Raw genomic sequence first — 27,175 nt, 5'->3', positions numbered from 1 at the left:
GTGGTTAAGAACACGACGGCTGTTGCAGAGGACCTGGGTTTGGTTCCCAGCAACCACATGGTAGTTCATAATCATACGTAACGTCAGTTTCCAGGGGACCTAATGCTCTCTTCTGAATGTCTTGAGCACTGCATACATATGATATACACACACATGCATGCAAGCCAAACATTCATACACGCAAAATAAAATGAATAAATCTTTAAAAAAAACAACACATAAAAATAAAGTGCATCTCCTGGGGAAGGGAAGGTGACACCAATATTAAGAGTACTTTCTGCACTTGCAGAGGACCCAAGTTCAGTTCCCAGCACCGACATCAGGTGGCCCACAACCATCTGTTGTTTCAGTTCCAGGGGGAGATCAGCTGCCCTTTGACCTCTGCTTGCACCTCTGTGCGTATAAAACTCACCCAGGCACAGACATACAAACATACCCACGGAACTAAACGGAAAAATCTTTAAAAGAAATTCAAGCGTGCCGTCTGCGGGAAAACAGATCTCAGGGGTCATTTAAAGAATCGGCTCCCCAAAGCTGGTGGAGAGGTCGTCTCTCTGGGAGATGGGCCTCCTCCTTCCTGGAAGCAGAAGGACGCTGGTGGTAAGCAGAGGCGAGGGCAGGAGGCAGCAGCTGAGATGGACAGGAACAGCAGGAACACACAGTTGTGGGAGAGGAAGGTTGAGCAGCTGTGGTGGGGGCAAGCAAGCCCGCAAGGGGAGGACGCTGACTAGAGACGCACACCACAAGTTGGCGGGGTGCACAGCGTCTAGTGCCACGGTTACGTGTCATCCGTCCCCCAGACTGCATACAAATTGGTCTTTTAAGTGGAAAGCATCTTTCAAACCGGGCCGTGTAAGTGTGCTATATTTGGATAAGCTGCCTTGCCTGAGGGTGAGTCCTTGTTTTTCTGTTGTTCATAACATTGACAAGAGCCCCGTGAGCTCCTGAGGGGGATGCTTCTCGCTGCTCCATCACGTCGAGACTGCTATGATTCAGACACCTACATTTTGCGTGTGTTTTCTATAATCGATAATCAAGTATATGTATGAATTCTTCTGAAATAGCTTTATTCATTCAACTACTAGTCTTATAACTTTCCCCATATTGGCATATTAGATTATCTGAGCTAATTCCATAACAGTGACAGAGCGTTCTCTAGCAACAATGTCCTATAACTGTTTAATGGGCTCTGAGAGGACCATAGGTAGCTCTCTTGCTGGGCTCATCTGACCCACAATTCTCCTGAGCAAGGCATATACTTTGCAGTTGGATCTCGTAGGAATTCGTCTGAGTCCCTCATTAGTTCAATGTTTTAGATTGATTTTATTTGATATGTATGAGCGTTCCACCTACATGCATATATATACATATATATATGTACACACTGCATGTATATACACATATACATACAAACTATGTGCATATTCAATGGGTTTAAAAGAGGGTATCAGATGCCCTGGAAATGGAGTTATGGATGGTTGTGAGCCGCCGTGTAGGTCCTGGGAACAGAATACATATTATCTTCCATAGCAACTAGTACTGTTAGCTGCTGCGTCACCTCTCCAGCCCCAGAAGACACATCTTTAGTGGCCATCACACCCTGCCACAGCTTTGATGTTAAGAGTAGAGGCCCATGTTACTTAACAACCTTCATTCTCTCCAGACTGGGATGTTCATTCCCCGACATCTAATATTCTTTAGTACTGCCTTATTTTGTGAATAGTCTCAGACCATGGATCCCCACGAACCTGGTCACCCCTACCAAGATACTCACATAAATCAGATCCCTGTTGTCCACACGGACAAGCAAGAGCCAGACTTAGCCATTGGTATTCTGAGTTCTAGTTTCAGGCTATGTTTGAAGGTCCCCTTTGTGCTTACCAGATGCAGACCCTTGCGCCAGTTACCTTGGCCTTTGCTAAATTAAGTTTCATTGCCCATCAGATGAGCAAATCATGAGTTCATATAAGATCAAACCGCAATGACAGTGGAGCGTCTGGGACAATTGTGGCTCACATGAGCCTGGCAGAAGAGCTATCTGTGCTCTGTGTCAGGACCTCCGAGAGCTATGCAGAGGGAGCTCCTCCTCTAACCCCCCACCCAGCAGTCTGTATGTTAAAGGCTGGCACAGCACCTCCTTTCTTTCTTCTGACCTTAACTCAGAATTCTTCCCCCAGACAAAGAGATTATTCTGAAATTGTTTGGGATCACCAGTGACTTAGCTTCTTGGAGCCAAGCAGACGGTACTCTCTAATTAGTGACCTTAATGATAAAGGGTCTTCATAGCAGACTGTGAAGTCCTACCCCAGAACTCAGGTCACATCTTCTACTCAAAGCCAAGAGAACTCAAAAGATTTGACCACAAGCTCACAGGCAGTAACGAATGAAGATCAAAGGCCAAAAGGTGTAGGGCTGACCCATATATTTGGGACATTTGGTTGCTTTGATTATATGTAAATATCCGTGGATTTTGGTATTAAACTCTCAACTCTTCAAGAACCAAAAGAAAAGCTATGCTTTTTTCTTGCTCTCTCTATCAGCCTGCTACGACTGGGCGCTTCCTAAAGAGCTGTGGCAAAAGTTAAAATAGTTACGTTAATGACAAGGTAACTGCCATTTCCCCATAGGGGTTTTGTTATTGTTTTGACTTGTTCTCAGTTCCCAAAATTGCACAGAGACTATGGGATATAGTTTAAGCTGGAAAGGTCATTAAGGAAGGTGAAATCAATCCTCATAAGAAGCTAAAAAACAAGTAAAGAACTGGGTGGACTAAAGAGCCCCATCTGCACAGACGTAACCTTTGGGCACAGGCCTAGACCTGAGGTCAGTGGAGAGGCCGGCACTGAAGGAAAGAACCAGAAAAAGGCAGAGAAGCTCACAGACGGCGCTCTTGACTCCCGTTCCAACCACTGCTGGATGATTCAAAGCAAAACTCAAATCACAGGAAAGAAGCCCAGAGCAAACGACAAGACAAGCGGTCAGCAGGACTGTAACACATTGAAAAGGAAAAGGAAATATCTCAGAGTCTGGCTGAAATTCCTACTTGCTCTGTCCTCAGGTAGCTAGTGGCAGAGGAAAGCCTGCCCTTGCTGCGGGCCATGCTCTTCTTCCTATCCTGTCCACCCAGGAGAACTACACAACTGCATAACAACTGTGTGGGGAGACAGAAGCCCCCCAGTCCACACCTCCCTGCAAACCTCCACACACGTCCCTTAAGAATCTTCCCTGTTCTTACTCTGAGACTCCACCTTACATCTGCCAGAAGGGCTGAGATCAAAAAACGCCAGCGACCGCTCATGCTGGAGAGGATGCGAAACAAGGGGAAAACCCCTCCGCTGCTGGTGGGAGTGCCGACTTGTACAAACCACCCTGGAAGTCAGCGCGTTCCTTGGAAAACTGGGAATCAACCCACCAAAGGCCCAGCTATACCACTCTTGAGCACATACCCAAAGGATGCTCAATTATATCGTGAAGACACTTGCTCAGCTATGTTCAGCACAGCTGTATTTAAACAAAAGGCTTCCATGTGCAGAATTATTGCTGACTCTGACTTACAGAGAAGGAAGCTCGGGCTCCACAAGCCGGTCCCCAAGGCCAGCTCCAGGCCACGTTGTTGAGCTTGTGCCCCCTTCTCCTTGCTGACCTCAGCCTAGCCCACCACACCACACCGCCCAACAGTTCTTGGGCAGATGCCGCTCTCCTAGTGTATACTTATCAAGCTTTGCCTGCCCAGACACGAAGCCATGTCTGCATCCAACTGACCAGTCTCCAGTCCCAGCATGCCCCACTAACTCCAGGCTTCAAGGTTTCTCCTCTCCTGTTCTGCTGAGGCCACAGCCCTCCTCCTGTGTCCTAGCATCTCGCCTAGCCTTCAGCAATGGCTCTTCCTTCCACTGACCTCAGATACAGCTCATTGTTCGCACTGACTGTTTAAGCCTCACTCTATCTACATCGTAGATACTGCCTCCCACAATGCAATCCCCCTTTCCCCTGATTTAATTCTCTCCTAGTGTTTCTCACCAACTTAAAAGTTACTAAGGTGCCTCCTGTCTCTTGCTCCTCCTAACTGGTGGGCAGTGAGGCCAGGTGTGTAGTGGTTTCTATTTTTGCTACTGTGCCTCCAATGCTTAGGGCAGTGTCCTGTCTATCAGAAGAGTTCAGTAAATTTCTGTTGAATGAATGGGTCCAAACTGCAACTTTGAAGTTACCCTGCCAGGGTGAACATAAAAATCGCCTTTTTCATATATATATATTCTGCCCAAGTTAGCTTCCTGCACTACCGCAGGCTTCTCTTTCTGCCTCTAAGTAGCAGACTTTCACATATATGAATGCAGTTGTCGGCAACAGAGGTACCAGGATCATAGAAATCTATGGAATCCACCTAAAAAGACATTCAGACTCAGGGAGGTTAGCTCGAGGTCTTACACTCTTTCCACTAATCCCAGTAGCTCTCGAAAATCTCAAGATAAACATCAAAAACTAAGTACATTAAACACCCAGAACAGGGGGGATATTGGGCTTTCCTTTTATTCCAATATATGGATAGGAATTCCAAACAAGAAAGAAAGAAAAAAAATGAAGAAGAGAAAAAAGAAGGGAGGAAGGAAGAAATGGCTAAGGAAGAGATGCAGTCCTGAGTTTGAAGGGGCGTGGAGGAAGAAGAAGAAAGAACACCATACAACCACCCTTTTCTTCACTGGTGTCCTGCCCAGAAGATATTCCAACTTTAGAATAAGATGCTCAGAGCATGTGGATCCCCCTCTCCAGCGCGTGCGCGCACGCACGCACGCGCACACACACACACACACACACACACACACACACACCACAGAGGTGGCGTGAAGGAGAGAGGGAGGGAGAAAGGGGGAGAGAAATGACAGCGCTGTCCTTTTCTCTCAGCGGGCACTTCCCAGACCACTTGTTCTCCGCCTTTTGTATTTGAAGCAGTCCTTTGGAGAGTTAAGCCACCTCCTCGCAAACGCCTCCCTTCCTTCCTGGACTGGTTGGAAGGCCATTCTTAGTGAGATGAAGAAATCAAGAAGGTGTTCTGCCTCACAGCCTGTCTCCACCTTTATAATCCTGATGCTGTGTGAAAGTCCTATCACTAACACATCTCACTGAAAAGTACGAGATGTGTGGCTTTCTATGATTTTTGTGAACGAATTTTATTGGCTGGCTTACCTGGAATTTGAAGGAGCAGATGCAGTTGCTGACCTTGATCACTAGGTGGCTCTCAGAAGGCATGGCCTGGTTTTGGGGGTGGGGGAACTCTCAAACTCAGGGATAGATTTAGAAAGGTGGACCTTAGTTTCTTAACAGCGGTTACTATTGTCTGTATGCGAAAATGTATATGCATCAGTGTGTCTATAGAATAGTAACTTTAAAAACCTTATGGAATATATAATATATGGTATTATAGTAGTAACTTTGTAATAGTACTTGGAATATATATACTATATAATACATATGTAACAGTATGTAAGATGTATATATAATACATAGTATATATAAAACAGTAACTAATTGTTAGAAGAAATTCGTGGTGATTTGAATGAAATGTCCCCCATAAGTCTTGGGCATTTGAACACTTGGTCCTCTGTGGGCGGCTGTTTCGAAGGATTAGGAGGTGCAGCCTTGCTGGAGAAAGACTTTGGGGTTTCAAAGGATTCACACAATTTCCGGTTGGTTTTCTCTGTTTCCTGTTTGATGTCCAAGATGTGAGCCCTCAGTTGCTACCTGCCTGTTCCCTGCTATCTGAGGTCTGTCATCATAGTCTCCAAGCCTCCGGAAACAGAAGCCCAAAATAAATTCTTCCTCCTACACATTGCCTTAGCCATATCACAGCAGAAGAAAGGTAACTAAGCTGAAATCTTAAGTTACCTGTTAGAATTCTTTAGTAAAAACTTCAGTTCAAATTTGAAAGAAAATCAATCTATGGTCAAATGAGAGTTCCCATACTACCAAGTCCTTTTGTGAGGTGGGGGGAGTGTTTTTGAAACAGGGTTTCTCTATGTAGTCCTGGCTGTCCTGGAACTCATGCTGTAGACCAGGCTGGCCTTGAACTCAGGGATCCATCTGTCTCTCCTTCTCAATTGCTGGGAGTACTTCTTTGACAAGACACAACAATAAGATTTTAAAACCAAAGGAGCCCTTATCTTTTAAAATAAGCGTGGCTTCTGCCAGCCTTCTTCCTGGCTCTCTGTAGAAGCGAATTCCCTTGAGATGCGGGTGTAGACTGGCCACACATTCTAGCAGTGAGCTCTACAAGCCTGGGACACATAGTTGGCAGTTTACTTTATTCCTCTCCCCGCCCATGCTTGCCTAAACTAAAAATCAACCTTAAACCACGACCAGTTTGCTGTTTTCGTTTCCTCTCCCAAGATCTAACCAGTAAACTCTTGACAATGACCAAGATCTCACCGTGTTCCCGGGGGATTGCGTTGGGCACTTGCCTCAGCCTGCCCTTATTAAATTTTTGGCATGCCTCAGTTCACTAAGACATGTGTGCGCTCTTCCTTTTCCTCCCACCCATCTACCTGCCTGGGTGTTAATAACACCACACGGTAATTCCTCGGCTTGGCATTGCTGCCTTCTCAGGCAGCCATGCAAACAAGGCAGGGAAGGCAGGGTAGGCAGGCAAGGTTTCTCACGAGACACACCAAACACGACTATGAGGAATCTGAACTGCACGCTCCTCCACACGACTGACTTGCACTCTTTTACACTCCACTGCTGCAGAAATGAATTGAAATATTAAAATGGTTGTTAATCGGTGTGTGTATGTGTGTGTGTGTGTGTGTGTGTTGGTTTTGGTTTTTTTCTTTTTACTTTGCGATGAAATCTGATAAGGACGGAGGCAAGAAGGTATTTAGGTAAATACACACTAGGATGTAATGCATAACTCCAAGCTAATTCCCACACTACCTACCCTTTCGTCTTCCATTAGCCTCCAAATCAGCTCATGTCCCTTGTGTGGCTTCTTCTAACCATTTTTTCAAGCTGAGATTCCCCTTCCACGTAACCCAAACTGGACAAACAACGCTGGCTCGCAGATTCTCCACTCCTTTTTGGGCCCTAGGAAGAAACAGAATGCTTTAGAGAACTTTAATGCTGCAGAGGTATAGAGGACGCTTAAGGAGTATATAAACACAGAGAGAAACACAGTAGATCCCAGAAGTGCCAACCTGGTACTTGGTCCCCTCGTGCTTCTTAATGGAGGTGGATGGATGGTAATTTCTCTTGACTGACTGATCTTTAATTTTTTGCTTTCTCTGGTCTCATTTTAAGAGTGGAGGTTCAGCCAAACCTCTATTTTGAGTCTAATTTTAATCAATGTCTTCCTTTCTCACAGTAGACTTCACCATGAATTCCTCAAACCTACTTCACCAATAAACCTGGACATAAACACAAAGGGCCTGCATCTCTGCATCACTGCCGACCTTCCATTGCCGCATTTCACCACGTTTGCTCGGCCTTATCTACAACCAACATCATAACCACTTTTCTTAGCTTTATTTTGTTTTGGTTTTTTTTTCTATTGTAGTAACAAGATATCTGAGATTGAGTGGATTTATGGGGAAAAGAAGTTGGTTTAGGTTCTGAAGCTGGGGAAGTCACAAGAATGGAGTGAACATTTTCCCAAGAGGCATCGGGTGAGGGTCTTTTGAGTGCATCACAACATGGCAAGACATAACCAGGGCGACGGCTTGAGCTTCCTCCTTGTGGAAAGTCACTACAGGCTTCATAAGGGGACCCACTCTCATGATGGCATCTAATCCCAGTTGCCTCCCAAAAACCTCACCTATAAGTAACATTGCAAATTAAGTTGGGAATTAAATTCCCCACACATGAAGCTTAGTTGGGAGGGGGGACACATTCAAACCATAACATCGCCATTCCCCTCATGTTGTACATGGGGAAGCTGAGTCAGGTGGTTTGCAGAATATCAAATAGCTATCAAGGCAGAGTACTAAAGCCTCCCAGTAGATCTCAGCGGAACTTCAGACTGTCACTGCCTCGGAACAGACAGAACACTTGGGGCGAAGAGTCTGGCCACAGACTGCCTAGGTATCAATCGGTAACTGCTGAGGTTAGTAAAACCTTAATGGAAGTACCTTGCATAGGATTAAACCTGTTTAGAAGGCACACGGACTTAGCAGGATAAACCATGGGAGTCACCCGTTGCAGCAATTCAAGGGTAGAACATTTAACCCTAGATCAAGAGGCCTTCAAAATCAGGTGTTCTTCAGGCGATGAATGAGCGTGAATCACACACTTTGAGAACAAATCAACACACAGCCCTGTGAATAAACGTCACATCTCTAATGTAAGCCAGAGGTCTCAGATGCCAAGAAATACATTCCAGATGACTCCATTTTATGAAATTAAAAAAAAATGGAAAAATTCTATGTGATAGTACTTTACATTATGATACATATTAGTTTGTATTCATAGGGGTGGGAAGAGAGAGGCCAAAATGAGGTGATCTGACATTTCATGAATTGGGGGCACGAGCCAAAGGGTCCTACAGCACTGAATTCAACGCTGGCTCTACGGCTGCGCGACTTTAACAAGTGACTTCCCCTGTCTGTGCCTTGGATTTTTCCATCTATAAAATGGACTAATAACACACTGCTCAAAGGGTTGGTGTGAGAAGAGACATAATATACGTAAAGTGCCCAGCAGCATGCGTAGGTGCTGTCATAAATGGTAACTATTATTATCCCCGCCCCTGTGCCTGATAGTAAACCAGGATCAGAGGGGAGATAGGTGAACACACAGCTAAGAAGGGAAGGGAAGGACCAAACCAGGCTATGATCAAAGATGGGCAGAATCCACCCCAACGCTGCACAGCTAGTTGCTAGATTTCCCTCCCACGGCCCACACAATCTCCTAAATCTTGCTGCTGCAAGTGTGGGCTGGCCCCATGGAACCAGCAAAGTTGTTCTGGTCCCATCCATATGGGTCGTTGTTAGGAGACCCCGACACTGATCTGATACGTTTACTGGTACTAATGGTCTCAGCGTGCTAGCAGCCTTATGACCCATCCTTCTAGGGATCTAAGTTGCTTTTTAACCAGAACTTTATGGACATAGAAAGCCTTGACCTTGCTGGGGGTAATTTCACCTTATCCCAAGTCAGAGAGGAACCTGTCTGGGAGAGAAGTCGGGGGGGGGGGGGGGGCAATGTAAACAAAGCGGTGTGAAGTTCAAGGCTACAGGAGCAAGGGAGAGTCTAGGGGAAGCTCCAGCTACAAAGACTGCAGCTCTCTATCCTGACTGCTGGGTAAGGATGAAGCAGACACAGGTTCTTTCTAACTAGGGAGAAGCAGTCCATGTGGGAGGCCCCCCCGGATGAGAGGTCTAGGCCGCTGGGGTGTCAGCACAGAGGGAGAGTTCTCAGTTTTCACTTTGAATTGTTAAGTGATGTCTTAGGACATCCACTCAGTGGGTGATGCCTAGCAACAAGTGCCAGCAGTTGACACACGTGCAACAGGGAGGGGCATCCTGCACCATCCTGCTAAAGGGGAGAACCTCGGCCCCAGAGACTCAGGAAATTCTGGAAAAGGTCCTGCTTATCTCTGCTGACATGTGCCTGGGGCCAGAAGTGAGGCTGTTCAGAGAGGCACGAGAGGAGCTATTTCTCAGTGGTGGGAACAGCTTGTGTCTGTGTTGAGGTGGCCGTAATGAAGGCCTATGTGTTTGTCGGAGCCCATCGGACTGTACACGCAGAGTGGGAGCAGTTTGTTTCATGACCGTGATGCCGCGATAAAGTTAATTTTTAAAAGGGAAAAAGAGTGATATCTTAGTCACCGAGGTTATTGAGCTCCGGAATAAGGCGAGGAGGGAAACGTCACAAGTCCCAAACTCCACCGTTCTTCTAGCAAATTAGCAATTGCTCAGAACGTAGCAGATAAGGAAAGACTTTCTCCTATCTGACTGTCACTCCTGATCTGTGAGATGGACAGGATTAATCCCATTTTAAGGCGAGGAAACCAACAACCAAGGGTACTGGCGCGAGTTTTCTAACTCAGAGACCTAATGGCCTCAGAAATGATGCTGCTTCAGCAAAACTAAAGCCAAGAGAGTGTGAATGTCTTGATGCCTCTTGTCCACACAAACAGAGGAAGAAATGTCGCATTGAGATCACCTTGAATGAAGGTAGAGAACTCAGGTCCCATACGCAAGGAGCTTGGGAAGAAAAGGGTTTATTTCAGCTTAGAGTTTATAGCCCATCGTGAAGGGATGTTGTCTGCCAGGATCATGGGGCAAGAACTGAAGCAGAGGCTGTGCAGGAACATTGCTTACTGGCTTGCATCCCAAGGTTTTCTTGGTTTGCTTTCCTCCACACCCAGGACCACCTGCCCAGAGATGGCACCGCCCACAGTGGCCTGGTCTCTCCCACATCAATCATTAATCAAAGCCATACCTCCGCAGGCTTGCCACAGGCCAATCTGATGGAGACAATTCTTCAACCGCGTTTGTTTTCCTGTTCCCAGATAACTACAGCTTGGGTCAAGCTGACAAAACAATAAGACAAAACAAAAACAAATAGCACGTCAGGATAGAAAATTTACCCTAAAACAAAAGCAGGATTCCTTCCCAGAGCGCAACGCTCCACATTTCACGGCATGACACAGTTCCCTCATCCCCTGAAGTCCCAAGGGTCCTCTAACTTTAACGAAGTCCATGAAACTCACACGCATTACCTCATCAGGGTCTGGCTTATTTCCTAGCAGTGATTGTCCAGCGCGGCTCCTTCCCCCCTTCTGTTGGCTTTGCACCCTTCATCCATTCCTCCTTGCTGAAATCACAAAGCTCTGCCTGGAGAGAGCAGGCAGGAGCCTCCTCCATCCTTGACGCTGAGCATCAGGAAAGAGTTCCCTGGTGCAAGGTAGAGGGTGTCGTCAGTCCCTCACCCCCTGCCCACGATTTAAAAGCCTGTGTATGTGTGGAGGAATGGAGGGAGAGGCACAAGGAAAGTATAAAATAGCAGGGAGCGAGGGAGAGAATTCTGAGAGGAACCACAAGAAATAGTTGGTAGTGGATAACTTGGGTCACTTTGCGGGGTGGGGGAAAGCACATTCCATTCCACAGTTAGTTTCGTTCTGTTGAACATGATTTATCTAATGACTATTATAGACTATTTATTAATGTCAATTAAGAATAGGGTAGGCCAAGAAATTAGGGACTGCCTTTAACTAGCAATACTTATATTTTTAAAAGTGGGAAGTAGTGAGAAGCATTAATTCTAAAAGTTAAACAGGTATCTACGATCTACCTCCTGTACAGTAACCAACATATACAACTTAAAGGACAGAAAAAAGTATGTGTGAGTCACGTTAATGGGATGGAGCCGGGAAGGAGTGAAGAAGAGGTACCCAGGGAGAGGGGCGTTCAATGGCTGCATGGCTCACACTGCCAGCCGGTTCTCAACCTCTGTGAGGTTCCTTTCAGTTCAGCTCCCCCCACCCCCATCCCTCTTCAGACAAGTAGTTTGATCAGCATCAGGACTATGCTACTGTCCCTGAGTTTAAAGCACATACATAGCGAAGGCTGACAGACGTCTATTAAGTAGGATAGGAGGCAGTCCCCCTCCAAAAAAAAAAAAAAAAAAAAAAAAAAAAGGAGAGCCCAGAACTGCTACCATTAAGATAAGTATTAAGGTAAGCATCAAGCTCCATTCTTCTCCAAAACTATATTGGAATGCTCCCCAGGTCCTCCAGTCCCCTCTGTGGGTGCATGGTAAGGTTCAAACTCCTCCGCGTGTTTACCAAGACCTTCCTGGCTCTGCTCTGCACCTGTCTTTCTGCCCTGGCTCCCAAGACAAATGCTGTACCCCAGCAGTCAAACTGGTCCATGCGCCACTCCCTGAGCACACCTTGAGGCGCCCTGCCTGCGAGCCTTTCTCAATCTCTGCCACCTAACATCCTGGTCACACCAGCTTCCCTCTGAAGACTCCTCCAAGACTTTGCTTTGCTAAGTATTGTACCAATTTGCATGGTCGTCATCTAAGCCGAAAAGAATGAAGGAGTGTTTCCCACTCCTAGCTTTCCCACGACATGTCTAGAGTCTGCCGGAAGGAAAAGAAATAAATACAGACATCTCTTTCAAGTCAAGCCGAATTAAAAGGATAGATCAAGACTTGGGTGGGTTTAGGGTACACTTAAGAATGTCTAGTCAGTTCCTAGCAACTCCCACTAGGCGGCGCCCTCAGTCTCATTCCGACCAAGACGCCTCCAGGTCTTAAAGTTTATTACCTGTCTAACAAGTTTCCTTCCTGCCCTACTGTCCCTTTAAGAAGGTGAACCAGGTGAGGTCGAGGCCCCGCCCCCGTGCTGGCACCGCCCCCACCCCCGCTTGGCCCGCCTGGCTTGCCCGGAGCCTCGCGACCTGGCCCAGCCGTCGGGGCCGAGGTCCCAGGTCCCGGCCGGCGCCATGGAGCGGCGCTGGCCCCTGGGGCTCGCGCTGCTGTTGCTGCTCTGCGCCCCGCTGCCCCCGGGAGCGCGCGCCGAGGAAGGTACAGACCCTCCCCCCATTTCCCTTTCCCGGCTGGCGGGCAGCAGCTTGCAAGTGCCGGCATTCCTGAGGAGGCCCTCCTCTCCGCGCCCCACTCTTTCTCCCTGGCTTCGCCCCAGTAGCGGGGAGATCGATTGGCTCGGCCAATCCCTGATCTTTAACCCCAGACTCCTGCCCATGGGATCAGTCACCCCTACCCTCTGCTGGCCAGCACTGTTTCGTGGGTGGAGAGGGAGCTCCTGACCACAGCCAGGAAGCTGCACTCCCACTGCAGCATCATGGGACCCTCCATGTGCCCACTACTGAGTTTGCAGCGTTCAGAAGTCCGAGGTGGAAAGCCTCCTTTTGCCTGCCTAACCAGACCTCAGATAGACCGACGCTGTGGAAGGATTAGGACTTCGGGGGCTCCCAGGTGTAGAGGTCCAACCTTACGCTTAAAGTTTTGCAAACCCTCTCTGACTGTGCCCCTCCCACTTCCCAAAATCGAAGCTGAGCCTAGAGCCCCACCTCCTATACCCTCACCTACTAGAGCACCCACCATTGACAGCAGAAGAAAACTCCACCAGGAGCCCGCTGCCAGGGTCCCACTCAGGACTACAAAGGCTTATCATCCCCGTCGTCCGCCCGTGGCATCCCTCCCGGACCCCTCTGGTGCAGTGTCTGATGTTGCTCTTCCAATGCTCGCTTGCTGTCCTGACTCGAGCGCCGGCCCCCAACCCTTGCCCCACTCTTCCTTGCCCCCATCACACTCTGAGATGGGAGCACTTCACTCCTCATTCCTGGACCCCTTTGCTTCCTCTGTATTAGCAGATGTGGCAGCCTCGGGCTGGGGAGGCCCGGAATACCCAATGTAGGTAGTAGGGCCCCTCCTCCCTCTTTGGTGACACCCTCGTTTTCTCCCCCATTCAGTCACCCTGATGGATACAAGCAAGGCACAAGGAGAGTTGGGCTGGCTTCCTGATCCCCCGGAGGATGGGGTAAGTGTCTGAAGGACCTGGGAAAGTTCAAGTCTGAAGGCCAGTGGGAAATGGGGTGGAGAGGTGGGTGGAGGAACAGAAAAGAGCAGGAAAAACTGGAAGTGTCTCCTCCGGTGGGGGAGGGGAAGCTGAGTCAGAGCCTCCTGAATGGCACTTGTAGGGGGTGTCAAACTTCACTCCCCTGGGACTAACTCCACGGCCTCACCCTCCTAACATGGGGGGGGGGGGGGCGGTGAGCTCAGAGCCCCTAGTGAGAGCAAGCCTATGCTAAGGAAGGCTGTCAGCTGGATGAGGGCAGAGACACCTGGGAATCATCCCAAGTCTCAGCCCCTGTTGGATGCACTGGAGTTACGTGGATGGGTTTCAGAACATTAGGGAGCTCCATAAAAGTTTAAATGATGTATGGATTTTTTTTTCTTTTTTTTCCTGAAGAGGGGAGCCAAAACTTACACCAACCTCTTCAAAGGTCCTTTGGCTCCCTCAAACTTAAAAGCTGCCCCCCTCCAAGGCCTCTGAACACTCGGCTTGTTCCCCAACCCTCCCAAGCAGGCTCCGAAAACACCTCCAGTTCCAAGTCCCTTAGGTGGACCTAAGTGAGCAGAGGTGGATTTTTAGTGTGTCGTTATAAAGAATGTATTCAGGCCTGAAGTCCAGAGACACCCTTGCTGCAACCCAGTAGAGCTGGTCTTAGAGCCACATGGCAATACCTCTGGGGTTGGAGGCTGACTTACTGGTCCTGGGTGTAGGCTCTGGATCCCCCACCCCCCTTACTCCAGCACCTAAGGCATGTGCTGCTGCTGTTTCTGGGATTAGGGCTATTGCTTTCTTTCTCTCTTGGACTGGAGGTTCGAGGCTCCCCTTTGAGCTCTTCCACAGAGTGGCCTATAATTAGAGCTAATAGACTAAACCATAATGTATCCTGCAGGAGGGGCCGTTTGGAAAATCCTGGATTAGGCCAACTCTAATAGGTGCCTCGTCTCATAAACCAGCTAATCACCCACAAGGAAGGCAGCAGGACCATCTGCTGGCTCCCACTGGCCCTTCCTTATGCTCCACCAGCCCCACCCAAATAACTCTTCCCCAATTGAGCCCCAGTGGAAGCAGGGCCCCTTTCTAAAACCGAGTAAATGCACAGAACCAGACTCCCAGAATACACCCAAGTTACAACCAGCAGCTCCTGCGTGTCGAATGAAAGGATCCTCAGTGTTGTCTGAGATGGTAGCTGTCCCCTGTCTGTCACTGCTGAAACTGAAAGGGGCAGTTGTGGCTGGGAACATCTGTTTCCCTAGGCTCCAGCTGCAGCCTTTGCAGTCTGGTTACAGATCTGCCACACATGACCATGACCACCCCATCCACCTGCCTGTGCCCTATGCCTGTGCCCTGGGCTCCTCAGCAGAGCTCCTCCGCAGTACAGGCCCCAGGTACCCTTTCACCCCAGATTTATAGCCTTTGGACACGCCTCTTGATCTTTGAACTCTGACATAATGCAAAACTGTGTGCTCCAAGCTAGCCCCACCCTACCAATTCTTTTTTTTTTTAATATTTATTTATTTATTTATTATGTATACAATATTCTGTCTGCATGTGTGCCTGCAGGCCAGAAGAGGGCACCAGATCTCATTACAGATGGTTGTGAGCCACCATGTGGTTGCTGGGAATTGAACTCAGGACCTTTGGAAGAGCAGGCAATGCTCTTAACCTCTGAGCCATCTCTCCAGCCCCCCACCCTACCAATTCTTAATTAGTGAAACTTTTTGTTCCTTGTCGTGAGAGCCCACTCACTGGGGTGGAATAAAACCTCAAGATGAACTTTCCTAGAGCCCCAGTCTCTTCTCCATCAGATTATGGGATGGCATCCAAAATATCAGTGGAATGGTTTGTGATGTGTGTATGCTTCCTTCTTGCTTGCGCAGGGGCCATGTTAATCTTCTCTGTATCATTCCGATTTTCGTGTATGCCCTGCCAAAGTGAGCCCTGTATGTTTCTTTCTTAACTACATCTGGCCGAGGAAATATTTAAGAGAAAGAATGTTACTGATGAAGTACGATATCTGTCCCACCAGCCTATAATCAGAGCATCAAGAGTAATTAAAGCCCGGAGTGATGCCAAGGACGGAACAGAGAGTCCAAACACAATTCCACATGTCCGTCCAATATTTTCATGTGGATGACCATGACATTCTAAGTCAGTGTGGAAAGTATTGCTGGGGGCAGAAATGGGTCCTACCCTTCCTCTAAGTGAGCCTGTCGAAGTGACAACACATGATGAATGAACTGGAGAAACACTGTTTTAATTACCTTCGTTCACACAGGATGAAGTTCCAGGAAAGTTCAGAGGGTTAAAGGCTTGTGTGGCGTCCTGAGCTTTGGAAAGGAGTGGGGGTGGGAGGCAGTGACAGGCCCAAGTGTGGAATGAACAAAGGAGTCCTGCTGTGTCCATTTAAAAGTCTCTGGGGTAAAAGACCTGTGAGCAGCCTTCTTCCTGGTACTGGTTGCTTACAATGTAAATCCCCTCCAAAGATGTAAATGTCCTCTACCAAAGGGCAGCTTGTATGAGCTAATCCTGTATAGGTTTTTTTTCCCCCAGTAATCATCTCAATGGCCAAATAAGTATATTTTGGGATGTGCACCGGTCCCCAAAAGTATTGATTTGTACCGTAATGACAACTGAATATCTGTAATTTTTATAACAGAGTGAAAGGGAAAACACATCTCCATGTCCTCTGAGCAGATACAAAAATAAATTCTGGTGAGATCGAAGTTTAAAACAAACAAACAAACAAACAAAACCTACCAAAATTTCAAGGCAAAAAGATAAAAAGAAATGTATGCTCTCAGGCATAACACACAATTCAAAACTCATGACGGTATCATGGAAAAATGGAAACTGTTTTCACATAAATGGTGCCATTAACAGAAATGTGGTATGGTTGAAAATATTAGAAACACACATACCAAGCAAATAATTAGTATCTATAATGCATTTTTTAAAAAGCTCACCCAAGTGAATAATAGCCAAGTTTAATAAAAATACTAATAGCCAATGAACAAAAGAGAAGCATGCAACCTTCCCCTTCAAAGAAAAATGTGACTGGAGAGGCTAAATTGCTTTAACCATAGGATTGGCAAAAGATGAAAAGAACATTAGTATCCCTTCTGAGGAGCTTTTTAGAAAATGAACTCTCTTGCCCTTTTCATGGGAATGTAAAACTGATAAAGCCTGTGGAGGCCAATGTAGCAGCTTATAAAATTCGTGATCTATCTATGGATTCAGCAATTCTATAGAAATCTTACAATCATCAGTCTGCTTCCCTAACACAAAAACAAACAAATAAAAATCTTAGAAACTAAATAATGACCCAAGAATAGGTGGATGATTGAACAGTTATGGTGTATCCATATGAGGGGGTGCTGTTTATGTATTGCAACGAGAGACAGATTTGTATGTGTTCTGTAGGCATCATTTGTTACAGCAGAGGAAGTTGCAGAATAGCCCTGGCATAAAAACACAGAACCCTTTAGACAGTTTCTCGGGAGGTTCTGAAATTGGTCTAGAAAGCTTGGTTTCAAGCCATTAAGAAAGGCTACCTCTCAGAATAAAGGTGGAAGGATTGGGGAGACCTCACCCTTGTTAGTCCATTCCTAGCCTATCCACATAAGCAGAAAGGCGAAGATTAAGAGTATAATTTCTGAACCTGAAGTGCCTGGCTTCATATCCCAACTGTGTCTCTTAATATCTAAGGAAGTCCCTCAGATACTGAGCAAGCTACTCCATACTGGGCCTGGATCAGTGGCCTGTGGGGAGCTAGAGTGGTGCCAGCCATTATGATCACTAAATTTAGAAATTCTTTCAATGTTAAAAAAAATAATAAGAAGAAGTCAAGAGACAGACTAGACAGTGCCTGGGAGTCCGGCTCGCTGTTGAGATGTTGGTGATGGCTCCAACTAGAAGGAATAGTGTAGGCAGCTCTGTGCTTGTCCCTGTCCTCCAAGGGCAGAGGGGCTTTTTACTATTAGAAAAATAAGGCTCTGAACAAACAGGCAGGTGGATTTTGAATGAGCTTTGTCTTTGGCGGTACCTGACAATTCTGCTGATTAAATAGGTCAAAATTTTGTTATACTCTTTTATTTAAAGCAGACGAAATTAAGAGACCAACCAGATCTACCTTAGCTGCCCCAAAACACTTTACCTACTCTCCTGGGGCTGAGAGGTCCAGTAAGGCAGGACAGGTCACCTTGACCTGGGAGCTCTGACTCCAACTCCCTCTTCATCAGTTCTGGTCACTGAGTCTGATCCTTTTCTTGCAGTGGAGTGAGGTGCAACAGATGCTGAATGGGACACCCCTGTACATGTACCAGGACTGCCCAGTACAGGAAAGTGGGGACACTAACCACTGGCTTCGCTCCAATTGGATCTACCGAGGCGAGGAAGCTTCGCGTGTCCATGTAGAGCTGCAGTTTACTGTGCGGGACTGTAAGAGTTTCCCAGGGGGAGCTGGGCCTCTGGGATGCAAGGAGACCTTCAACCTTCTCTACATGGAAAGCGACCAGGATGTGGGCATTCAGCTCCGAAGGCCTTTGTTCCAAAAGGTACTGCCGTTCCTTCATGCCTTCCCATCCCTTATGTAGATCCTTACTGCGATCCTCCCCATGATCCAGCTCAGACAAGGAGAAACAGGGCACGTGTGGATGTAGAATAAGGGAAAGAATGCAGGACAGCATACCAGAAAGGCTGAGTGCCACAGGCTGTGTTTTGACTTTAAGAGCATCGCTTAGCCTCTCTGAACATTGGTTACCTCATCATATAATAGCCTTGTTTCTTGCATCCATTGAAGTAGCATGATGCTATGGTTGAAAGGGGAAGTATAGTGTGGGGGTTTTCAGACATTTTACCTCAGTGCCCATCATGTTCATGTGTAACATGCCCCCAAGAATAGTGCTGGAACGACACAGGACAGCTCCTGGCTGCCAATCACCAGTACCGCGACATTCTTTCGAAGCGTGGAAGCATGCGAGAAAACAAAACAGTCCGAGCTTACGTCGGATGTGCTCTCATTTCTTTCCCAAGAGCGAAGGTTGTAAAGTTTGTTATTGGTGATAAATTAGTTATGACACACTCTGTAACTGATCACCTCGTTGGCACCAGGCTCAGGAACACCTCCCAGTAGTGGAAAATGTTATGGTTGGTAGCATTCCACTGCCTGGAATCCAGTCCTAGCTCCATCGTGTCATTGTAGAAGGACTGATTGTCGTAGCCTTAGTTTCTTCTTCTGTTAAGTAAGATGGTAAGGCATCTTGTCTCCCAGGATTATGGCCTGGGCTAAACAGCATGTCTACAAAATGGTTACCCTGGGCCCTGGCAAATCAAGCTCTTCCAGCATGGTTATGTAAATTGGGCGTTGCTTATCCATAATGCTTAGGGTCTGCAGTGTTTTAGGGTTCAGACTTTGAATATTTATGTAGACATTAGGGATGAGTGGCTGACTGGCAAAGTTTTGACATGTCTGTCTCTGGCTGCAGCTCCATGACTTCTCCTTGACTCTGCCTCCTTTCTCCCAGCATTCAGTCTAGTTTTGCCCACCTAGCTCTACACTACCCTAACAGGCCAAGCCATTTTTCTTTGTTAATTAACCAATCGTATTCACAGCATACAGAGGGAAATCCCACATCCCCAATTCTAATTATAAATTTCATTTATGTTTTATATATGCCTTATACATGTAGCTTGAAGTATTTTTATACAACTTATAGTATGATTGCATTATTGTTGTGTTCCATCATATGAGATCATATATAGACATTTCCATTTGTAGCATGCTGTAGGCATTGGCAGGCTTGAAAGTACTTTAGGTGGACTTATGCATTAGAGGTAGTCAGCCAATATGAAACCGTATACTGTTTGCTATGAAGGGCTGAAGCAAAGGCTTGCCATCATTCTCTCTTCTCCCCTAGGTGACGACAGTGGCTGCAGACCAGAGCTTCACCATCAGAGACCTGGCATCTGGTGCTGTGAAGCTGAACGTTGAGCGTTGCTCCTTGGGGCGCCTAACCCACCGTGGCCTCTACCTAGCTTTTCACAACCCAGGTTCCTGTGTGGCCCTGGTGTCTGTAAGAGTGTTCTACCAGCGCTGCGCAGAGACTGTGCACGGCTTGGCCCACTTCCCTGGCACTCTCCCTGGACCTGGAGGGTTGGTAGAAGTGGCTGGAACCTGCCTCTCCCATGCACAGATCAGCCCGGGCTCCTCGGGTACACCACGGATGCACTGCAGCCCTGAGGGCGAGTGGCTAGTGCCTGTGGGCCAGTGCCACTGCGAGCCCGGCTATGAGGAAAGCAGTGGCAGCGTGGGGTGCACTGGTAAGACATGGGGTGGCAGGAAGCCCCGAGACTGCCTGGGTGGGCCTTCCAGATGCCGAAAGAGGGCTTCATTTCCATGATGTTAACCTGAATGACATGTCCGTTTGGTTGTTCCAGTTTCAGGGAGGGGGGTAAAGGGTGTGTAGGGTTGGTCTGTCATATAAAAAGCAAAACAACAAAGAAACATGGTTCTGCTTCTCTCTCTAGCCTGCCCTGTTGGCTTCTACCGAAGGGACATGGAAACACCCCATTGTCTCAAGTGCCCCCAACACAGCACAGCAGTGTCTGAGGGGGCTACCGTCTGTACCTGTGAGAATGGACATTACCGAGCCCCTGGGGAGGGCCCCCAAGTAGCATGTACACGTAAGTCTTGCAGCCAGAGCCTGGCAATGTGGCCACAGTTACTGGGCCCTCTTTGAGGCCAGGACTTCCCAGAGCTTACCAAGTAGTGGAAACCCAGGGAATCAGGTGCTGATTATAGCTCCTCCTTACTCTCTGTTCTCTCTTTCTCTCTCGAATGCAGAGATGTGGTAACACTACTTCCTCTTTGGTAGAAGTCAAATCTGTCATGAGGGCTTTGGAGAACAGCAGTCATTGGGATGATAGACAGAAGCAGGGATCGGTAGCAAAGATGAAAGCAAAATGGGTGTCTATTTAATGGTTCTTCTTCTCCCACAGGTCCTCCCTCGGCTCCCCAAAATCTGAGCTTCTCTGTATCAGGGACTCAGCTCTCCCTGCGCTGGGAGCCCCCCAGAGATACAGGGGGACGCCATGATATCAGATACAGTGTGGAGTGCTTGCAGTGTCGAGGCATTGCACAGGATGGGGGTCCCTGCCAACCCTGTGGCAAAGGTGTGCACTTCACCCCAGGGGCTTCAGGACTCACCAAATCTACTGTGCAAGTTGAAGGCCTTGAGTCTTATGCCAACTACACATTTACCATCAAATCCCAAAACAGAGTGTCAGGCCTAGACAGTTCCAGCCCTAGCAGCACCTCCCTGAGCATCAACATGGGGCATGCAGGTGAGGAGCCTGGAGCCAGCCCCAGACCACAGGGATGAGTGATGGGCCAGAGGCAGCGGAGACGCAACTTAAATTATTCCTACTTTCTTTCCGAATTCAACCCTGTCTAGAGTCACTCTCTGGCCTGTCCCTGAGGCTGGTGAAGAAAGAACCAAGGCAGCTGGAGCTGGCTTGGGCAGGGTCCCGACCCCGAAATCCTGGAGGGAATCTGAGCTACGAACTGCATGTGCTGAACCAGGTCAGGATAAACGTCTGCAAAGGTCTTTGACCTAACTGTGGCAGCCCACCTTGTCCAGGCCCTGCCACGCCTGCCTATCTTTACCAAGGCTGCCTCAACACATCCTCCTCATTAATGCAAGTCCCACCCACAGGACGAAGAATGGCACCAGATGGTTCTGGAGCCCAGGGTGTTGTTGACAAAACTACAGCCAGACACCACATACATTGTGAGAGTGCGAACACTCACCCCACTGGGCCCTGGCCCTTTCTCTCCTGACCATGAGTTTCGGACGAGTCCACCAGGTAGGTTATCTATCTCTTGTTTTACCCAAACATTTATCATCTCCTGGAGGCACATCGGCTCATATTTTTTAATGGCCCTTGCTCTTCTCTGTATATATGCACACATGTGTCCCCTCCATAATCTCTGTAAAGAGAAACATAGACCTAATGCCCACTTGACAACTGACTGTGGGTATACACTCGGGACCCTACCTTTTAACCTCTATCACTCCTAAGGACTATGAGCCCCCAGACTTCTGATTCATATGCCCAGTTTCCAGGAGCCTGACTGGAGGAGAGATCGTGGCCATCATCTTTGGGTTGCTGCTTGGAATAGCTCTGCTGATTGGGATTTATGTCTTCCGTTCAAGGTGCTGGCTCTTTCCTCCCCCCCACACACTTTTCTGGGGTCCCTCTGCCTTGTTAGAAGCCCTGCCTGTACCCCACATGACCACAGTTCAGATGTTCCCCACACCCAGCTCTCATGTCTGTGGCAAATTTAGTCAGAGACCACTGAGATTTTTCCTGGGTCCCTGAAAAATTTGTTCTACCTCCACAGGAGAGGCCAGCGACAGAGACAGCAGAGGCAGCGTGAACGTGCCACCAATGTTGATCGAGGTGAGGCAGAAGTCTGTGTGTGTGTGTGTGTGTGTGTGTGTGTGTGTGTGTGTGTGTGTACGTGTGAGAGAGAGAAAGAGAGAGAGAGAGAGAGAGAGAGAGAGAGAGAGAGAGAGAGCGCATGATGCCCAGGTCAACTCTGGAAATGTGGGAGGGGTATATTCTCCCTAGGGCTTTTGTATTTTGCCACCTAATTAATTTTGGTTAATTAACTTTGCTGTGATATCTGTCAGCAGCCCCAATGCAATTATCTACTAGTTCTTGGTATCAGTGCGCAGCCACCTTAGGCTCTGGGTGGTGTTCTTCATCTTGGTGGCCAGGTCTATGAGCTGAGGCCAGGCAGGAAGGGGTTAAAGTCCACTGAGGCATGCGGGCTTCTTGCTTGTCACCTCATTAGGTGACTCTGCAAGAGGGAAAGGCCTGCTGTCTATCTGAGTAGCTGGCACTGAAGGGAGGCTCCATCTGGGAGTGAATGAGGTGTAAGTGACTCTGGACAGCATGGGGTCAGAAGCTGGGACACAAGTCATAGGAAGGATTGGGTAACTCCGGACAGAATTTACGCCAGGGTCTGAGTTCCGGCCACCACTGTAGCCTAGAGCATAGACAAGAAAAAGCTGGAATGTGGAGGCTTCACTGAAAGAGCAGAGGTTCTGTCTACTCGAGCTAAAGCCAGGCTCACCTCAGAGAGCAGAGAAGTACCAAGAACGGGCTTAGCTGTCTGCCCTTCTTCCTAGCCCCCCATGCTCTGATTCCTGAAGTATATGCTGCAGTGGCTGAGCCCTCTCGTCCTCCCTAGAGGACAAGCTGTGGTTAAAACCCTATGTGGACCTCCAGGCCTATGAGGACCCTGCACAGGGAGCCTTAGACTTTGCCCAGGAACTGGACCCAACCTGGCTGATTGTGGACACAGTCATAGGGGAAGGTAAGTCCTGCTGTGACCCCAGCTAGTCCCCTCTATGTGGTAGCACATGGCTGCCATCAGGTTCCTTCAAGCCTGAGGTCCCAGATGAGTCCATGTCTGCTGTATCCTGTGGCCTCTTTGAACTGCTATGCCCTGGAGCAGCCTCTGCCTCCTACGCACTTTGCTCTGTGGTTATGGGGTTTCCGATAAAGAACGTTAAACACATCATCTCTGCCCCTGGCGGTGTGACCATGCCAAGGTGCAGGTTGTTCTCAGATGGTTCCCAAAGTAGGAGAGAGTCAGAGCCTCCCTAAGTGAGCATTCCATCCCATCAGGAGCCCAGTGTCCTCGGGCTGCCCCAATCCCCTGGGTCACCAGGGAAAATAGATCTCAACAGAAAACAAAGCTTGGCAGTGTCCTTGTCAGTGAGGCGGCTGAGCCAGCACTGTGTCCAGGGAGTTCATTCACAGGAAACAGGTAGGCCTCCTGTGACTTGGGCCCTAGCCCTGGACCAGCCTGTCCTTCATAAACACGGCTCATCCCTCTGCATTTAGTGAGTGCTTACTTAACATAAGCCGAGCATGCTAGCCATGGAAGACAGTGGTGGGTAAGCTGCAGTGGTTAGGTTCTCTAGAAGGGGCAACCTCAGCTCTGTCCTTCCTCAGATGGCCAGTGAGGAGAGACTAGGACTAGAGGTGTCCCTGTCTGAATCGCATCAGGCCACAACCTTATTTTCATCCACCTAGGAGAGTTTGGGGAAGTGTATCGGGGAGCCCTGAGATTCCCAAGCCAAGACTGCAAGACTGTGGCCATTAAGACCTTGAAAGATACATCCCCAGATGGCCAGTGGTGGAATTTCCTTCGAGAAGCCACTATAATGGGCCAGTTCAACCACCCTCACATTCTACGCCTAGAAGGTGTCGTCACAAAAAGTATGCAAGTCATCCCCAGGAACTGGAGTAGAACGTGTGGGAAGGGGGATGAGGGGTGGAAGCAATGGAGGAGGGGAGTGGGATGCCAAAGGAAGGAAACCTGGGCCTGGGTGTGATGCATGTGCTGTATCTCAGGAAAGCCCATCATGATCGTCACAGAGTTTATGGAAAATGGAGCCCTGGATGCCTTTCTCAAGGTGAGACAGGCAGAGGACAAGCTCAGGAGAGGTCACCCCATGCCTTGTGGGAGCCTGTTCAGCCTCTGACGTATATATTCACCCTACTACAGGAACGGGAGGATCAGCTGGCTCCTGGCCAGCTAGTGGCTATGCTGCTAGGCATAGCATCCGGCATGAACTACCTCAGTGGCCACAATTATGTCCATAGAGACCTGGCTGCCAGAAATATCTTGGTAAATCAGAACCTATGCTGCAAAGTGTCCGACTTTGGCCTAACCCGCCTCCTGGATGACTTTGATGGCACCTACGAAACCCAGGTTGGAGCCCCACCCACACTCACATATTGTACACTCACATGTACAACCGATCTGATGGTCCGTGCCCAAGCACGAGACCCGATCCCCTTTCCACGTAGTTTTGTACTCCTCCGTGCCATGTCTCCTTAGGGAGGAAAGATCCCCATCCGTTGGACAGCCCCAGAAGCGATTGCCCATCGGATCTTCACCACAGCCAGCGATGTGTGGAGCTTTGGGATTGTGATGTGGGAAGTGCTGAGCTTTGGTGACAAGCCTTATGGGGAGATGAACAATCAGGAGGTAAGCCTGGACTGTTTCCCCATGTCGTCCCTGACACACCTCCTCTCTCTTCTAAATTCCCTAACATGGTCTTTTCCTATAATTCTTTCTTTCCAACTCCAATTTTGGGCACTATTTCCTATGGCCCCTTCTCTGTTACTTCTTTACTCATTACTACATCTACTCTGGTCAGGGTTGCTTAGAGATTAGAGCTCAATAATTTTTGTGTGACTTCCTAGTGGATGTAGCTTCTTGCTTCAGTATCTCTCCCTGTCTTCTGCTACAGGTGATGAAAAGCATTGAAGAAGGGTACCGGTTGCCACCTCCTGTTGACTGCCCTGCCCCTCTATATGAACTCATGAAGAACTGCTGGGCTTATGACCGGGCCCGTCGGCCCCACTTCCTCCAGCTGCAGGCACATCTGGAACAGTTGCTTACTGACCCCCATTCCCTAAGGACCATTGCCAACTTTGACCCCAGGTAAGTATGTTCGGAAGGATGGGAATTTGGAGCATACATCTGGAAACATAAAAATGGATATTCAGTCCTATCCACTGAGTGCTGGGCCCTGAGATCTGGACAGAATCCGGCATATGAGACAGCACCCAGTCCATGCAGTCCAGTCATCCCTTGGGAAAGCCCAGGCTCACAGAGAAGGATCCCATCTATCCTGAGTTTTCAACAGCATGATTTAAAAAGAGTTAGCTCTAGATTACCAGCCTCACTCTATTCCCCTTGAACCTTTAGAGTCACTATTGTTTGTCCCTCCTACTGTGTTCCATTGTGACTGGGACCCTACCTCTGGTGTTCCTGTGGCCATTTGAGACCTGGGATACTTTCTTTTCCCCACATATACATTCTTGCACATGGAGGAAAGACTTACAGATCTGACAAATCTTGGGGGACCTACTGGTGCAAGCTTTGTGCTGAAGCCTGGTACCTGCTGCTCCTGAGAGCTTAGGCAGCTAGACTGGGGTAGGGACAGGAGGCAATCTGAGTCCATCTCCGACTACCTGGTCAGCTGAGGAATGACACAGATCACACACAGCACAGAATGATGGCAGCAGCCCGCTCAGAGCCAGCAGCCCTGGGAGTGGGGAAGCAGCCGAGATCAGTACAGAGCACCAGCCCTGCTCAGAAGGTAGGACTTTGTGAGAACAAGAAATGTTGACCAGTTTCCCAAAATTGTATTTTATCAAAAACATGGCCAGAATGTAGAGAATGAAGTGGAAGGAGGGGGTCGAGTCAGGGAGCCAGGCAAGGCTTTATCGGGTAAGACAGCCTGGTGTACTGGCCTCTGTATCAAACCCACCATATATAACCTTGTTTCTGGGAGAGATTGTTTTCCATGTTCCAGCTTTCGAGACTATCTTTTGGAGCACAACTCCCTCGGACGCTGGAGACCGTGTGTGCTAATCTTTCTGGAATGCTGGATATTTTTTTCCCCCAGCAGATTTACTTTGCTAATGGTTTTTGGCTCTGGCTGGCTTTCCTACAGGAACACTCATTGTATTGTGGCTATCACAGCGTAATAATAACAGTAGGGGGGTGAATGTGGCAAGTGAGGGCTGCTCCTAGGTGGCCATCTTAGGAAAAGGCAAGAAAGCATCTTGCTGCAGGCCCCTTCTTCTGTTTTTTGTTTTTGGTTTTTTTGGTTTTTTTTTTTTTTTTGATTTATCTTAGTCAGGATGCATTCATGTCTAAAGGGCTGGGAATTCTCTTCCCTAGGGACGCCCATAGCATCCACATTCTCTAGATTTATCCATGGAACAAGTCAGTCAGCCGCTTACCCACTGCTGTGAGCAGAGCACACCAGGAAACAGGTCAGGAAGTAGGCTCAGACAGTAGCCAGTTTATGTGCACAGCCTAGATGAGCTATATGGAAGCGTCACATTTGGTGCTTGCTGCAGTGTGATGGCCCAGGCCAACCAGCTCCTGGACTCCAGGAGGACAAGCATAACTTCGAATCCCACAGGGTGACCCTCCGCCTGCCCAGCCTGAGTGGCTCTGATGGGATCCCTTACCGGAGTGTCTCTGAGTGGCTCGAGTCCATTCGCATGAAGCGCTACATCCTGCACTTCCGCTCGGCTGGCCTGGACACCATGGAGTGTGTGCTGGAGCTGACGGCTGAGTAAGGAGTCTGGGGCCAGGCCGCCTGGGCAGGGGAGGGCGCCTGGGGTCTGAGCCTCTAGACTCAAGGCCTCCCTTCCTTCTTCCATAGGGACCTGACGCAGATGGGAATCACACTGCCGGGCCACCAGAAACGCATTCTCTGCAGTATTCAAGGATTTAAGGACTGAGTGGCCCCCGAAAAGATGCTTCTTCCCTCTACCCCCTCCATGAGCAAAGACAGGGTCACTCCCTGAGCCTTTCCTCAGCCTACAACATGTAGGTTACTGGTGCTGCTCCTGCCCATTCAATCAGAACTCTTGCCTGTGGAGGAAGGAGCCTTTGTTTATAAAAGGGAGGTGGGAGGTACAAGTGAAGGGGATTGTGGGTGGGTGGGTGCTGGGGAAGGGTTTAATATATATACTTATATATGCATTATCTATTTTTGTAAATAAACAAGAGTTGAGTTTTCATCCCTACCCGTGATC

General features: G+C 48.4%; 1 protein-coding gene and 1 non-coding gene across 2 annotated transcripts; one reads left to right on the top strand and one right to left on the bottom strand.

Moving 5' to 3' along the window:
• Nucleotides 1–12,371: 12,371 nt before the first annotated feature.
• On the top strand, nucleotides 12,372–27,160 carry Epha1 (EPH receptor A1). The gene is made up of 18 exons (XM_085683525.2): nucleotides 12,372–12,519; nucleotides 13,428–13,495; nucleotides 17,803–18,084; nucleotides 19,447–19,849; nucleotides 20,057–20,212; nucleotides 20,528–20,872; nucleotides 20,983–21,110; nucleotides 21,244–21,394; nucleotides 21,648–21,744; nucleotides 21,933–21,991; nucleotides 22,788–22,913; nucleotides 23,639–23,824; nucleotides 23,960–24,021; nucleotides 24,114–24,320; nucleotides 24,450–24,599; nucleotides 24,865–25,058; nucleotides 26,554–26,709; nucleotides 26,800–27,160. The coding sequence occupies exons 1-18, from the start codon at nucleotides 12,438–12,440 to the stop codon at nucleotides 26,876–26,878; spliced, it is 2,931 nt and encodes a 976-aa protein (XP_085539651.2). The 5' UTR covers nucleotides 12,372–12,437; the 3' UTR covers nucleotides 26,879–27,160.
• On the bottom strand, nucleotides 15,367–15,468 carry LOC146889648 (U6 spliceosomal RNA). The gene has a single exon (XR_015000012.2). It is a non-coding gene; the product is annotated as a U6 spliceosomal RNA (small nuclear RNA).
• Nucleotides 27,161–27,175: the final 15 nt, after the last annotated feature.

The sequence above is a fragment of the Myodes glareolus genome, chromosome 25, assembly GCF_982192425.1.
Source record: "Myodes glareolus chromosome 25, mMyoGla1.1, whole genome shotgun sequence".
NCBI lineage: Eukaryota > Metazoa > Chordata > Mammalia > Rodentia > Cricetidae > Myodes > Myodes glareolus.
The sequence above is the reverse complement of the archived record's forward strand: the minus strand, read 5'-3'. Positions and strand labels throughout refer to the sequence as shown.